Here is a 15,481-nt window from a genome sequence, read left to right on the forward strand (position 1 = left end):
TCGTCTCAGTATGGTAGAAACTATTTGCAATGGTCACAATTGGTGAAGACTTTCTTAAAGGGGCGTGGGAAGATTAGTCACTTGACTGGAGATTCCCCACAAGAAAATGACCCAAAGTTTCGAGGGCTTGGGATGAAGAAGACTCCATGATCATGTCTTGGTTATGGAACTCTATGCAGCCATCAATTAGCAAAATCTTCATGTTCCTTCCAACAAACCATGATATTTGGGAATCAGCTCGGAAGACTTACTCAAAGATGAAAGATGCAGCAGTACTTTATGAAATTAAAACTAAGATCACCAACACCAAGCAGGGAACACTGTCAGTGACGGAGTACTATAATCTAATGAATGGTCTATGGCTGGAATTAGATAATTATCAAAATCTAACAATGAAATGTAATGATGACACACAAACTCTGTTGAAGCTATTAGAAGAAGAAAGAATTTTCCAGTTTTTGGCAGGATTGAACATTGAATTTGATCAAGTTCGTGTTCAACAGCTTGGAAAAGAGGAGACACCTAGTCTTGAAGAGGTCTATTCTGCTATCAAGGCTGAAGAGAATCGAAGGACTGTTATGTTGGAAACTCAACCTGCTATTGGTTCTGCAATGATTTCAACCAAACCCAATCATAGTCGAGGACATACTCCAAGACAGACTGAAGGAAAACCTGAAGTTTATAAATCATCCAACAGGGATGGACTTTGGTGCAACTACTGCAAGAAGGCACGTCACACTAAAGACACATGTTTCAAATTGCACGGAAAAGAGCAAGTGTTCAATAAAATCAAACATCAAAGAACTCAGGCTCTTTGTGCAGTTCAAGAAGATAGACAAAAATCAACTAATGAAGGACAATTTAGCAAGCTGAGGTTCAATCAAGAAGAGATTGACAAACTAAAAGGCTTCCTCAACACCTTACCCCTCGGGTGTGTGTTCGTTAGCGACAATCGGTGAACATCTCTTTTCTAATAATCCTGTTGGGAATGCAGTGCCTTCTAATACTTGGGTGGTAGATTCAGGGGCAACTGATCACATGACAAACAACAAAAGTTGCCTAGATTCTTATGAAGCCACTCTTAGGGCCAAACAAATAAGTGTTGCCGATGGTAAACTTATTTATGTCACAGGCAGAGGAAAAACTACCTTGACTCCTTCATTATCTCTTGAAAACATCTTATATGTGCCTAAACTTTCCCAAAACCTCATCTCAATTCATAAAAATAACCAAGTCCTTAAAAGCAGTCTTGCTATTTTTTTGACTCTTCCTCATTGTGTTTTTCCGGAGACGGGGACTCGGGGAAGATGATTGGATATGCTAAGGAGAAGAATGGGCTCTATTATCTTGAAGGAGCTAGTGGTTCTAAGGAAATGGATACCAAGTTCTCATTAAACCGTTCCATATCTTCTTCAACCCAAGAATCCCCACTTATTTCTCAGATTTGGCTTGAACATCGCAGGCTAGGCCATCCTCCTTTTCCTCTATTAAAAACATTACTTCCTTCATTATTTCATCATGTTAATGTCTCATCTCTTAGGTGTGATACCTGTGAGTTGGCCAAGCATCACAGGGTTTCTTTTCCAATAAACAAAACACCATATTCTGAACCATTTTCCTTGATTCATACTGATGTTTGGAGCCCTTCTAAAGTTCCTAGCTTTAATGGAGCTCGTTGGTTTGTTTCTTTCATCGATGAATGTACCAGGGTCACTTGGTTGTATCTCATGAAAAATAAATCTGAAGTGAGTTCTATATTTTCATTGTTTCACAAAATGATCTTAAATCAGTTTGGAGTCTCTATCAAACGATTAAGAACCGATAATGGCACGAATATTTTTAACCACAATCTTACTTCCTTCTTTGCCAATATGGGTATCCTTCATGAATCATCTTGTGTTGACACACCCCTAACAAAAATGGGGTGGTGAGGAGAAAAGAACCATCATCTCTTAGAAGTGACCCATTCTTTGCTTTTCCAAATGCAAATTCCAAAATTCTTATGGGGAGAAGCAACTCTTACAGCTACCTATCTTATTAATAGATTGCCATCTCGGGTTCTTGGGGGAAAAACACCAATTCAGACTTTGGTAAATCTCTTTCCTGCTTATACCTCTGCAAACTATCTTCCTCCTAAAATTTTTGGATGTGTTGTTTTTGTTCACATTCACAAACACCTTCGCAACAAACTTGATCCTAGAGCACTTAAATGTGCATTCATTGGCTATTCAAATTCTCAAAAAGGATACAAGTGCTACCATCCTCATTCTCGTAAAATTTATACATCCATGGATGTTACATTTCATGAATCCACTCCGTATTTTCTTTCTCAGCAGACTCATAGGCAGGGGGAGAATCTCTTGGCTGATGAATCTGCTGAATCTACTGATCTTTCCCGACTTGAAAATAAATTAGCTGAATTTGTTGATTCTTCCTTACCTGCTTTTCCAAATTTCATACGGAATCCGCCCTCAAAAATAAATTCGACCAGACAAACTACTTCAAAAACAATCGGACCAACATATTTCTAATGATGAACACGAGATAGCAAAAAGAAAGTCTCCTATCTTTGGTTTATTCTAGGAGAAATAGGCCCATTCGGACCCTACAACTGACTCGATCATTATAACCGGGACCGGTTCTAGAAATGGTAAGCCCTTCTAAACCCGAAAATTGAAAATCATGATATAAGTGCTATTCCTTCGATTTGCATCTTCCAATTGCTCTTAGGAAAGGCACACGACGATTGTACACAACATCCTATTTCAAATTTTATCTTATACCATTATATCTCTCCTCAACATTAAAGCTTTCTCACCTCTTTGAATTCTATTATGATTCCAAGAATTGTAAATGATGCACTGAAAGATAAAAAAATTGGGCACTTGCTATGAAAGAGGAGATGTAAGTTCTTGAAAAGAACAAGACATGGGAAATTGTTCCTAAACTAGAGAAGGCAATTCCAGTTGGATGCAAATGGGCGTTCATTCTTAAATATAAAGCTGATGGAACACTTAAACATTACAAAGCAATGTTAGTGGCCAAGGGGTACACAAAAATATATGACATTTACTATTTGGAAACTTATGCTCCCATTGCCAAAATGAATTCTGTTCGAGTTCTTTTATCTTTAGTTGCACACTTTAGCTGGGCTTTACATCAATTTGATGTGAAAAATGCCTTTTTACGTGGGGATTTAGAAGAAGAAGTATTCATGGAGCTACCACCAAGATTTAGTCAAGGATTTGGCATTGATAAGGTCTGCAGATTAAGGAAGGCATTGTATGGCCCTAAAAGCAGATCTCAAGGGCTTGGTTTGAAAAGGTTTACAAAAGCAATGAAAGCGGATGGATTATCATGACAAAGAGAGGTGATCATACCTTGTTTATAAACACTCAAGTGAAGGAAAAGTGACAGCATTGCTTGTTTATGTCGATGACATAATAGTAACATGAAATGATACTCTTGAGATAGACAAATTGAAAGAAAGATTGGCAAGTGAGTTTGAAATAAAAAATCTTGGTAAGCTGAGGTATTTCCTCGGGATTGAGGTAGCTTATTCAAAGGAAGGTATATTCTTGTCTCAACGAAAGTATATTCTAGACCTTTTTGAATGAAACAAGAATGCTTAGTAGTAGCTGCTAATACACCTATAGAACAAAAATGCTGATTGGGAGAGAAACACGGTGAAAGTTCAAGCGATAAAGGGAGATATCGTAGATTGGTGGGCAAGTTAATTTATTTGTCCCATACAAGGCCGGACATAGCCTTTGTTGTTAGTGTTGTTAGCTGGATTCATGCATAACCAGTGTGAAGAGCATATGCTAAAAGTCGTCTAGAAAGAATTGCGCACTACTTGAAAGATACACTCGGAAAAGGTATCCTCTTCAGAGCAAATAAAGAGTTTGAATCTCAAAGCTTATATTGATCGCATATTATGCGAGTTCTATAAGCGATGAAGGTCGACTTTTGGTTATTGTACTTTCCTAGGGTGGCAATCGATAACTTGGAGAAGCAAAAAGCAGCGGTGGTGGCACGCTTCGAGAGTGCGAGGCGGTTAGAGCTATGGCCCTTGGAATTTGCATGGCTCACAAATCTGAAATGAGAATATGTATTTAGTTATCATGTTAATCAATTTGTTAAAATATAAAAAGTTATAAGATTACCACGGTAATCCAAGATAGATACCAAATTTGGTGATAATAGAATTGCCAACCTTCTTGGTAATATTTATAAGTTGGTAATGTGGTATTCATACCATCAAGATTACCACTTGTCAATGCTCGAAAACTGGTAATCTTTTTACATTCATCGAATCAAAACGGCTCCTACAAGGGCGTTCATTTCATGAAAAATGAGAGAGTGGTGCGATTTTTTTCCATTCACGTATTTACTTGTGTTGAAGTGGGGGGAAGTGTCATTTCCCCCACTTTCGACTGAAGTGAATTTTAAACTAAGCCCACTTTAGTATTTTTTACTGAAAATAGGGGGAAGTGAGTTAATTTATAAAAACTAATTTCTTTTCACTTTTTAAATTTTTTTTAAACTCATAGAATTTTATCCAACACCCAAATCCTTCGGTTTTATTTTCAATTTCTGACAAATAAATATCATAAGTCCTGGAAGTGATATCATTTCTCCTACTTCAGAGAAGTGACACTTTCCGACTTCCCTCCACTTACGATAAAATGAATGTCCTAATTGCTTTTTGCGTGATCATAACTCTACAGTCTCTCTCTATCTCTGTGTCGGTGTCTGACTTTTCGTTAACTCACAGTGCACGGGATCCAAAATTCGTGGCTCAGTTAGTTAATCCAATTTTTACTTGCATATATATGCATCACCAATGCGTGTGTTTTTCATATATGACTTTGAAAATCTCATTGCGCACTGTACTTCGAAACCAGTTTGTAGAATGGCTGCCATTATTAAAACAGAATCTTAGTTTAAGTCATAGGAATTAAGGGATTTTTTAAATAAACAAGCACCTTGTAAATTTTAACACAAAAATATTGTGATTCTTGATGAATAAGAGGTTGAATGATCCCACAAAATCATTCGTTGAAATTTTTTCTTTAATTGTCATTTTTTTATTTAATCATTTTTCATATTAATTATTATTTTTTTAATATAAACCATGAGCTATCTATTTTTAATAACAAAATATTCATCATCTTGGATGGCAAGAGTTTGTACAATGGCAAAAGGTCCATTAAAAGTGATGTTTATTTGTTGAGACTTCAACTCATAATTATAACTCGAGTGATATTATTATCTTTCAAAAATTATTCTAGGGATTTGGTCTTAAGTCAAAAATCCCAAAATTTGAGGATCCCATCCAAATTTCATGTCAGCTTCACATGAAGATATTTTTAGTTTTTATATATATTTTTATGATCATATACATATACAATTTAAAAATAATTAAAATACTTAATGAATAAAAATAAAAAGCATCATTAGAAATTATATTAATAAAAAAATTAAAAAAATAAAAAAATAATCAAAATGATATCACCGTAATGAAATACATAAAAAAAGGAAAAAAGTAATATCCAATAATTAGGTTATACCTTAAATACATCTCGTGAAACAATGTTCCAGATTTAAAAATCCATTTGGAAATACAAAATTACATGATGATATTTTTAAGGTATAACCTAATTGTTGCCATTGTTCTTGAGAGCTTCTTAACTTACAAACCACTTCTCTCTCTCTCTCTCTCTCTCTCTCTCTCTCTCTTTATATGGTAGAAGCACATGCATGGTCTGATGTAATAAAATCATATATGGAGTTCCGGGCGAAGTGATCTCTTGCGACTTTTACAACCCTTTATGGCAATCATCCATATTATTTATCTATTGGGGCCATACCATCTTGTGATTTCTCTAGCCCTCATAAATTATCAATTAATGGTAGGCAGTGAAGTGATGCCTAGAGTCACTGACATCTTTGTATTAATCCAATTTTATAAATGGTTCTAAATATAGTATACTTAGTAACATCTCATGGACACTCTCCAATTTTATCCGATATCTCTGACAAGACTATAGATATAGTATGGCATCTTAGTGACACATCTGTGTTGTTTCAATGTTATTAAATATCTCTAAAAAAATTTAGAGTTTATGATATTTTCTTTGCCCTTCTTAATTTTGTTTCCTTATAAATTTATAATAAATTCTTTCAATAATTCAATGGGAATCTCGACGTATTACCAAATATAAAAATACCATGTTGATGAATAGTATTTTACTTTATTTTAATTTTCTCTCCTTGTCATCGTAAATACTTCATTTTAACTTTCAGCTGTAGTTGTGTGATAGACGTATTATTTGTGTTCTTGTTTTAATAACTGATTAGCTTATCCATTATATATATGAGTAATAGTATAGTGTGTGTATATATATATATATATGAGGTGTGCGTAGCTCCAACTGTAGGTTACTCGTTAACCAACACACTTATTAAATATTTTGAAAATTTGAAAAGAAAAAAAAAATCACAATTTAAGATGGCAGCCAGACAACGGACAAGCGCACATGGAAAAATAATCTTTCGGGCGTTAAATTGCTTCTGCATTTACCAGCACGTCCATTTATTATATATTTATATGCAATAGCTTCATGCTCATTAAACTCTGGTGACTTCTCCACGTGATCCCTCTCTTCCCACCTGCCCCACATGCATTCCCCAACCCTGCATGACCGTTGGTACGTGTTTACTCAAGTTTGGTGCACTTGTGGGAAACTAACCGTGGAAGAGATCCACTTAACCAACGCAGGAAATTGATTTATTAATTTCATAGTCACAGACATATAGAGCGCATGTGCTTAGGTTTTAACAATAAAGCGGGGATGCAAAACCTACATGTCATAGTCCCATCCCAAGCCACGTTTTCATCGTTATACAACACTACAGATGGGCTTCAATGTTAGTTGTGTTGGCTGTGATTAGTAGCTGTGAAGCAATGCCGGCAGCGAGTTAAATGAAGACATGATAGAGAGAGATATCTGAAGGGATGGATCAAGATGCACCGTAAGAAGTGCATCATGACACTCCAGTGCTGTGTCGACTTAGGATTGGCTGTCTCGTTTTGGTGTTTAAGGATAGTTATTAAAAGGTCTGTTCTGTTTATACGTGCATGTAGTGCACGAACATCTAGTATTAGCGTATATGTTTCTTTTTGAAAGTCTTTTAATAGTTGAGAGAAAGTCAGTAGAAGAACAAGTATTCTCCTTCTGCATTAGTCTCTTGCACTGAACTTGTGAAGTAAACCCCCAGGAGACTATCAGGTTGAAGATGACTAAAGAGCCGCACCAAAGCATGGTACCACACCAAAGCATGGGTCTGTATGGAGCTGCAGCTACATGGAGTATACGCATAAATCCTACTGTGTTATATCCAATCGGTATGGTAGTCAGTAAAGTTGTATGCTAGTAGCTGGTTGCACTGTTGCAGTCAGTGTAATTAATTAAGTGTGCTTGATTAAGACCATTCATGCCTATCAAGTCAGCATGATAGTCAGTAAAGTCGTATGTTATTTAGTAGGTTGTTGCAGGCAGTGTAAGTGTGGTTGAGTATGTACGTGATTAGGACCTTTCATGCTTATCATGTCAATATGGTAGTAGCAAAGCCAAATATTGGCAGGAGTAGTCAGTTTAGCGTGCTAAACTGATAATTAAAACTGAAATATAAAAAAATAAATTGAAAATTTAAAATGAAAACAAAAATAAACTAGAGATTGAAGAAAATAATAAACTCAAAAGTAAAATAAAAAAATAAATAGCGTTGCTACAGTGACGCACAACTTCTTGCGTGTCACTGTAGCGTTTTTCAAATTTGGTGAATGATTTGGCGTAGGATTGGAGTTAATCCTGCACCAAATCTGGGTTAAAACGCCAAATTTGCTATAGGGTTGGAGATGGCCTAATAGCATCTCCAACCATGCTTTATATTTAAAATAAAAACTTTGGTTTGGCGCAGGATGGGCTCCAATCAAGCGCCAATTCTTGCTCCAAATCACCGATGTGCTATAGTGACGCGCAAGTAATTGCGCGTCACTGTAGCTACGCTATTTTTTGTAATTTTTATTTTGTGTTTTTCTGGTTTTCTGTTTTTATTTTTTTATTTTGTTATTTTGTTATTTTATTTTTTATTTATAATTTCATATTTTATTCAAATTAATAATTTTTTAATTTAAGTTTATATTTTATAGTTAATAAGAAATAATAAATTTAAAAAAATAATACAAGAAATATAAATTCATTAAAATTTAAAAAAAATTACATGAGCATTTTGCGTATGCAAATAAAAAAGAATTAAAATTGATTAAATTTGTTGATGGCACGTAGACATTAGTTATGGTTGTGTTGTGTTATCTCTAAATTTATCTGAATGCGAGTATGAAATTGTCACCCTCAAATCTGTATGCTATTCTCTCAAATTTTGTTTTTGACTGATTCTATCCACGCTAATTTGAAATTGTCGCCAGTGTTAATTAATTATCAGACTCGGACCAACTCAACTTGGATAAACCCATTGGAATAGCATAAAAAGGAATATTAGACGGTGAATGGTTGATGCGTTCCGTTCTCGCTAATAGTGAGGGTTAAAGCGCTGTAATTTGCTGCCTGAAATAAAAGTATTATTTTGAGTAATACTATTTTTTATGGAATTGTTGTAGTTTAATTATGATTATTATTTAATTATAATAATTTTATTTTGATTGATATGTATTTATTTAAATATGGTATAAATTTTAATACTGTATATTTCACTAACTATATTTAAATTTATTTATTTAAATAAAATGAATAAATCACAATTTTCTTAAAAATAAGGGAAAATGATTTTTTAGTCCATGAAAGTTTCAAAACATCCCAGACAGACCCTCTACATTTGAATTTACTAGACAGTCCCTCCTTTTTTTGACAGTTTACTTTTCAATCCTCACAGTTTACTTTTCAATTAATGCATCTTACTCCGTTAATTTATTCTATTTTACAACATGTACTTCCCGCTTAAAATATATAGTTTTCATTTAACATATCGTGTTTTTGTTTAACCACATAAATTTTCACTTAATATATAACACATTTGCGTTTAAAATTTGACTTTTCCGCTTAAAATTATGGGTTTCTGCTTAAAATTTGTTGTTTTCGCTTAACCACATAAGTTTTCACTTAACATATAGCACATTTGCGTTTAAAATTTGAGTTTTCCGCTTAAAATTATGGGTTTCCGCAAGTTTGAGTGTGGACGGGACCTGGAAACCACTAAGAGCATGATAGGAAATACAAGGAGCGTCACTGTCCGGAGTAGGGTCGATTAATGGCTCGGGTGCCACAGGAGGAACAGGATCCGGAACGGAAGTATCATCGTTGACTTCCTCAGTCAAAAGACAGAGAAACTGCAGGGGTTGACATCGGTAACCAGGGGTGAACTTAGAATCACAGTTAAAACAAAGGCCGCGTTCCCGTCGAGCCGCCATCTCAGAAGGAGTGAGACGTTTAATAGGGAGGGCAGAAGGAGTAGGAACTGTGCGGTTTGGTGTGGTTGATACGGTCGAGGAGAAGAGAAGGGAATCCGGGAGGAGTTGCAATTATCTTCCACAAGTCTGGCCATGCCAATGGCCTCATAGAGAGATGGAGGTTTGAGGAGATAAAGTTCCCTTTGGATGTCCGGTCGCAAGCCTGACAAAAAACAATTGAGCAAGCTAGTATCGCTCAAGCCCGTGATTCAAGTAGATAGACACTCAAAGTCGGAGAGATAAGTAGTAACAGATGAAGTTTGTCGAAGCTTAAACAATTGAGCCTCGTGGTTGACAAAGGAGGATGAGCCAAAACTTTGCTCAGCTCGTCGAGCAAGGTCTGTCCAGGAAGAGAGGTGTTCGATGGAAAATAACCAATGATACCATCTTAATGTGGGCCCGGTCATGTAAAATGCCGCAATGTCCAGTTTTTGTGTCTCAGCGATACTATGAAAGGCGAAAAAATGTTCTATCTGGAAAATCCAAGATAAGACATCCTCACTAGAAAATAACGGAACTTCTAGTTTTGGAAGACGAGTGGGAACGGAGAGGGTAGTGTGGCTAGGCGTTGAAGTAGGAGGAGAGGGAAGAATGGCTTGGGTGGGAGGTGAAGGTAAGAGTGGGGGTGGTGGTGGAGGTCGATCAAATCGGGAGATCTTGACCATAAGATCGGCCATGACGGATTGCTGGGCTGCCAAAGACTTCTGGTCCATGTCAAAGGCGTCTGAATGTTGCTGTATTGTGCTGCAAACGGCGTCGAGACGAGAGAGAAGGTCATCGTGTCGAGTGTTTAGAGCTGTGAACTGGTTGTCCATCGCATGCGTGCTTGTGGTGGTCACGCCGTCGGTCATCGAGGTCAATGAAAGCACCAATGTAGCGCTTCTCTGGCTGGGAGATGAGGAGGGAAGAGGCGATCGCGATTGAGAAGGAGATAAAGCGGATAGGAAGGAGGAAGGAAGGAAGAGAAGAAGAAGAAGAAGAAGAAGAGAGAAGTAAGAGAGCGAGTGATGGATAGAAGTGGGGAGATAATATTTCTCTACCCAAACTACTTTCATTAGTTGCACATATATCGGGAGTTCTTTTTACAATAATGCTCACCATTCCCCGTGAGAACACTATTCTCACCAAGTTACAATGACATTCCTCCCCATGACACTGACAATAACTACCCGGACATCCAGCGTCTACATTATAAAAATCTTTATATTTTTGCGAATTTAACACATCCGATTTGGTCTTGATGCTCTCCTATCTTTGGCGGTCCCCACCATCCACCTTGGAGTTAGCCATTAACTCCTTGTCTGCCACAGAATCTAGTGTAACTGCCGGATTGAACTCCGATCGATCCCGATTGAAATTTTGACATTTGAGTAGTTGAGTTTGAGAAAGAGTCCAAGGGTCTGTGTGATACGCATGATTTTAAGGGACATGACAAGACAACTTCTATTGTTATGTGTTTGATTTACAAATATGGCCGAAGTACAGCACAAACTACCCAATCGGTACATCACAACTTTTTAATTTTTTGTACTACCAAAATCACGATACGAAAAATTCGGGCAGGACAACTAATGATAAAATTGTCCCTATTTAAAATTAAAATTTATACCATTCATTACAAAAGTTATAACATGATTTATTTATTTTATTTTATTTATTTATTCATCTATTTAAAAATTTATATATATATATATATTTATTTATTTATTTATCTATCAATTTATTTGTTTTTTAGGATTAAGATATTAATAAAAGTTTGTTTGTTTTGAATTAAATATTTTTAAAATTATATTGATTTTTTAATTTGTTGTTATATTGTTAGATATCGTAAAATTTGATAAGATTTTTATAAAATATTATTGTATATTTTTTTATTATAAAACAAGTATAGAATAGTAAAAAAATATTATTGTAATTTATTATTTTGGGTTTCGTACTTATCTAAAGTAAACATTAATCAACACAAAAAATTTTATACTGTTCAACAAAAATCAAATATAAAACAGTAAAAATAGTTATATTATACTCTAACTACTTGTCTTTGTATGTGTTTTTCCTTAACAAATCAAGCGGACTGAGAGAGTCGGTGAGGTGCATTTCCGAGTGAATTCATTCAGCGTGGAGTGGCACCATCCAAGTCGACATCTTCTAAAAACTACACATACATATATATATATATATATATAATATGTATTTTTAAAACCTGTTTATGTGCTCAAGTTGAACAGTAAAAGCAAACTTAAAATTACGAGAAGTTAACTTTATTACTCATGGCCAAATTAGAAGACTGTTTCACACGTGCATAAGATCACAACTCACAACAAAGCCATGGCAGCGGGAGGGAGGCTAGCTAGCTAGCTAGTAGCTACTTATCGGTGACCATCCCAATCCCATGATCGGTGCTAGGTTTGCGATGCCGGATCGCGAGAGCCCGAACGGATTTCGAGGCCCATAGATGCTTTGAGATCCGCATTAGACACGCATGATAAGAACAAACTCCGCATGCGGTTTGCGGCCGCTCCGTTGGTCGGAGTATATCACCACCCCTGATGCTTCACTCTAAACTCACCGTTTGTTTCGAGGTTAGCGAAAGCGATCATGCAAAATGTTGTCGGTGCTCGCGATGCGCCATTATGTGACTCACAGTCATTTGGTGAGCACCGGAGTTGCGATCGTCTTTGCGGTGTGAGCCTGTCGCCACCATTCACGATGGTGGTGCTCGATGGGGAGCTATATGTAATACCACGAACCTTTGGATAATTCTTTGGAAAAAAATATTTAGGGTATTACTACGGTTGCGATAAGATTTTTTTCTACAGAGTAATCTTGTTGAGAAAGCCCAAGTGGAAAGAATAAGGACCTAAAGTGTAAAAACTTTTTTAAAAAGATTTTTGGGTTAAAGAATAAATGAAAAGGGTGGACATGAAATGTTTATGGAAACCGAGGGGACTGAAAGGTAAGATGGAAGGGATCTTTTTAAAAAAATGTTGTGTTATAACCTGGGGACCGTTGGGTAATTTGAAAGGACCTTTTTGAGAATACTATTTCATAATTCAGGGGATCATTGGTGAGTTTTTCAGGGACTGTTTTTGTAAGAAAAATATATTTGGAGGGATTGAAAGTGAATTTCGGCTGAAAAATGTAATTTAGAGGGAAAAAAATCTAGGGTTTGAGAAATTGTTCATCTTCTTCTCCATCTTTTGTGCTACTGATAGCTCGAGAAGAAAAAAATAAAATAAAAAAAATGAAGAAATGAGGAGAAAAAAATGGGAGATTTGAGGTGGGGGATGGGAGATCGCTGAGGAGGAGCTCACGGAGGGATAGTTTTAGTTGGTAAGAGCTTTTCTTGGTGTATTTTTTTGATGAATGAGTGTATGTATGCATGTATATATGTGTATTTGATGGATTTGATGAAGATAATGATGGATTTGAGTAGGAAAAAAACATGTTTAATGGTTATAGATGATTGTTGCTTCGATTTGTGTTGAAAAAAATCGTTGTATTTGTGATGAATCTAAAAGCTTGAATGAAGGATGAGATTTTTCGGTTTCTTATGTGCAATTCTTGTAGCACGAGATTAGGGTTTGGTTTGATTAATTAAGTTGATGATGATGATGATTAAGGTGTTAATGATGATGGTTAGATTGGAATTGGTTGAGTTAGCCAAGTTGATTTGGTTGGATCAAACCAAGTTATAATTGATTTGGTTGAGTTGAATTGAATTGAATTGATTGAGTTGAGTTTGATTTGGTTTAACCAAGTTCATTTAATTGAATTGGAATTGGGTTTGGATGAGAATTGAATTGGTTGGGTTTGATTGAATTGATCCGAGTCGGGGGTTTGATTAAATCAAGTTGAGTGTGGTTGGACTTGAATGGTTTGGTTGAATTAAATTAGTTGAAGTTGATTTGGGTTTTGGTTTTGGATGTTGGGCTAAGGGTTTTGGGCGAACCAAGTTGGTTCAACGAAATTTGTATAAAAATTGAGTTGGTTCAAGGCTGGTTGGTTTAATTAAACCTGGTTCAGATGAAATTGAGTTTGGTTCGAGTGAATTTGAGCTTGGTTCGGTGGAATTGAGGATGGTTCGGGGTTGGTCAGGAATGAGTACAGTCCAAATTGAATTGGCTTAATTGTAATTGGAGACGATTTGGTTATCTGAGTCGAGGGTTTGAGCAGATTGGAGTGAGTGGGCGATAGATAGATCTATTATTGTTCTTGTATTTTTCTTTTTGTTTAAATATGTTATTTATTTTTATTATTATTACTATTAGGTGTTGTTCGGGTCTTGGGAGGGAGTTCAGGGTCTGTGAGGAACCGAGGACAGGAGTGAGTTAGTAGTGGCTATTATTTTTAAATAATTGATTAATTATTATTATTTTGAAATAATTGTTTAATGAGCTAGTATTTTGGAAATAAATGTTTAAGTATTTCATTTTTATCATGTTTAATTACGTATAAAGGTCGAAAATATACTTATATTTATTTTTCCTACGATGTGCTCGTGATAATAGTATTGATACGTCGAGTTTTTGTATAATTATACGTGTTGTGAATAGTGAAAATACATGTATATGTGATTTAATTATTCAATTCTTGTATTTATTTTTTTGATGGGTATATATGCTTTGATTTGGAGTGATTTGCGAAACCATGTGAGCATATTAAAGATGTTTTTATCGGCGTTGTTAGTAGAATTGGTTTTCGTTCTCGGTATAGGAATGGTATAGATGAATCACGGGCTTTCTTGGCGTTATGCGTTGTTATACTTTTGGCGTTGACTTTTGTGGAAAATAATGGTTATTTCCAGTGATGTGAATACTTGTCACGGAAAAGGATCACGTGTTATGATTTATCTGAGATGGTATTATTCTGTATTTACTTGATGGTTTTGATGGTGACGGGCTGAGGCCCGACTACTGCGATAGTGGGTCCCCACGGGCCGACCTTTAGAGGTGGCGTGGTGGACTGGGTGTTGATTACTACGAGGGGCGGTTCGGTGGGAGTGTAGAGCCACGTTGGATATTCAGTCGGAGTGGCAGGGGTCGTCGGGCCGGTGAGCCAGATGGGTCAGCCGATGGGGCGTGAGTTCCTTGGCGACTCTGAACCTAAGCCCGTGCCCGGCGAGGGGTTTAGAGAGTTTTTCTAGAACCATGTTATCTTTGGGTGAGTGTTGGGTATTGCTTTATTTTTGAATTTGAGATTTATGTTATATTTTTTTGAATTGTGATGAGACCGGACTCTCCACAAAATTTGTGTTTTCAGGAAAATCAAATTGATGTTGATTTATGTTGAATTTAAGTTTCAAGAGTTCTTTAAAGATTGTATTTTTGCTAGAATTACGGTATTTTTTGGAAAAGTTGGAAAAAAATTATTTGAGAAGTTGGTATTTATATACTTTATATATCTTGTATTTAAATATTTGAAATTATTAAGCCACTCTGAAGCCATTGAATGTCTTTGTAGGCTGCGAGGGAGCGGGGACCCTAGATTGCTGATCGAGTATAGAGCTAGTCGGGGGTTGAGTCCATAGCTGGGATGGGTCCCCCACTTTTCTTTATTTCTTGTCGTTGGTGTTGTGATCTTGTAAGCGGTTGTACCCATAAATTTGAGTTATTGTATTCATAATATTTATGTATTTGAGACACTGTAGTTGGTGTAAAGTTGTAAAAATGTGATTTTGTAAGTTTGATTTGATTTTTTTGAGAGCGTCGGGTTTCGGTTAAAAGGGATTTTTTTAAGCGATGGGTGCTACGTTCTACCTCGAGTGGAAGGGGTGGGTGTGACGTCTTTTTGAGTATCGGTATGTGGGTTGAGATATCCGGTTTGGTAGAGATCGCGGGTTGTGATCTGAGCCTAAGTTTAGAAGTCGTGTCTAGACTTAAAGGTTTAGTAGTGATTAGGCAGAAAGTTAAGGGGCCCGATAGAAGTATTTAGAGTCTCGATCGGGTT

General features: G+C 36.2%; 1 protein-coding gene across 1 annotated transcript; it reads left to right on the top strand.

Moving 5' to 3' along the window:
- Nucleotides 1-146: 146 nt before the first annotated feature.
- LOC120283005 lies at nt 147-959 on the top strand. The gene has a single exon (XM_039289830.1). The coding sequence runs from the start codon at nt 147-149 to the stop codon at nt 957-959; it is 813 nt and encodes a 270-aa protein (XP_039145764.1).
- Nucleotides 960-15,481: the final 14,522 nt, after the last annotated feature.

Source organism: Dioscorea cayenensis, chromosome 18 (genome assembly GCF_009730915.1).
Source record: "Dioscorea cayenensis subsp. rotundata cultivar TDr96_F1 chromosome 18, TDr96_F1_v2_PseudoChromosome.rev07_lg8_w22 25.fasta, whole genome shotgun sequence".
Lineage (NCBI taxonomy): Eukaryota > Viridiplantae > Streptophyta > Magnoliopsida > Dioscoreales > Dioscoreaceae > Dioscorea > Dioscorea cayenensis.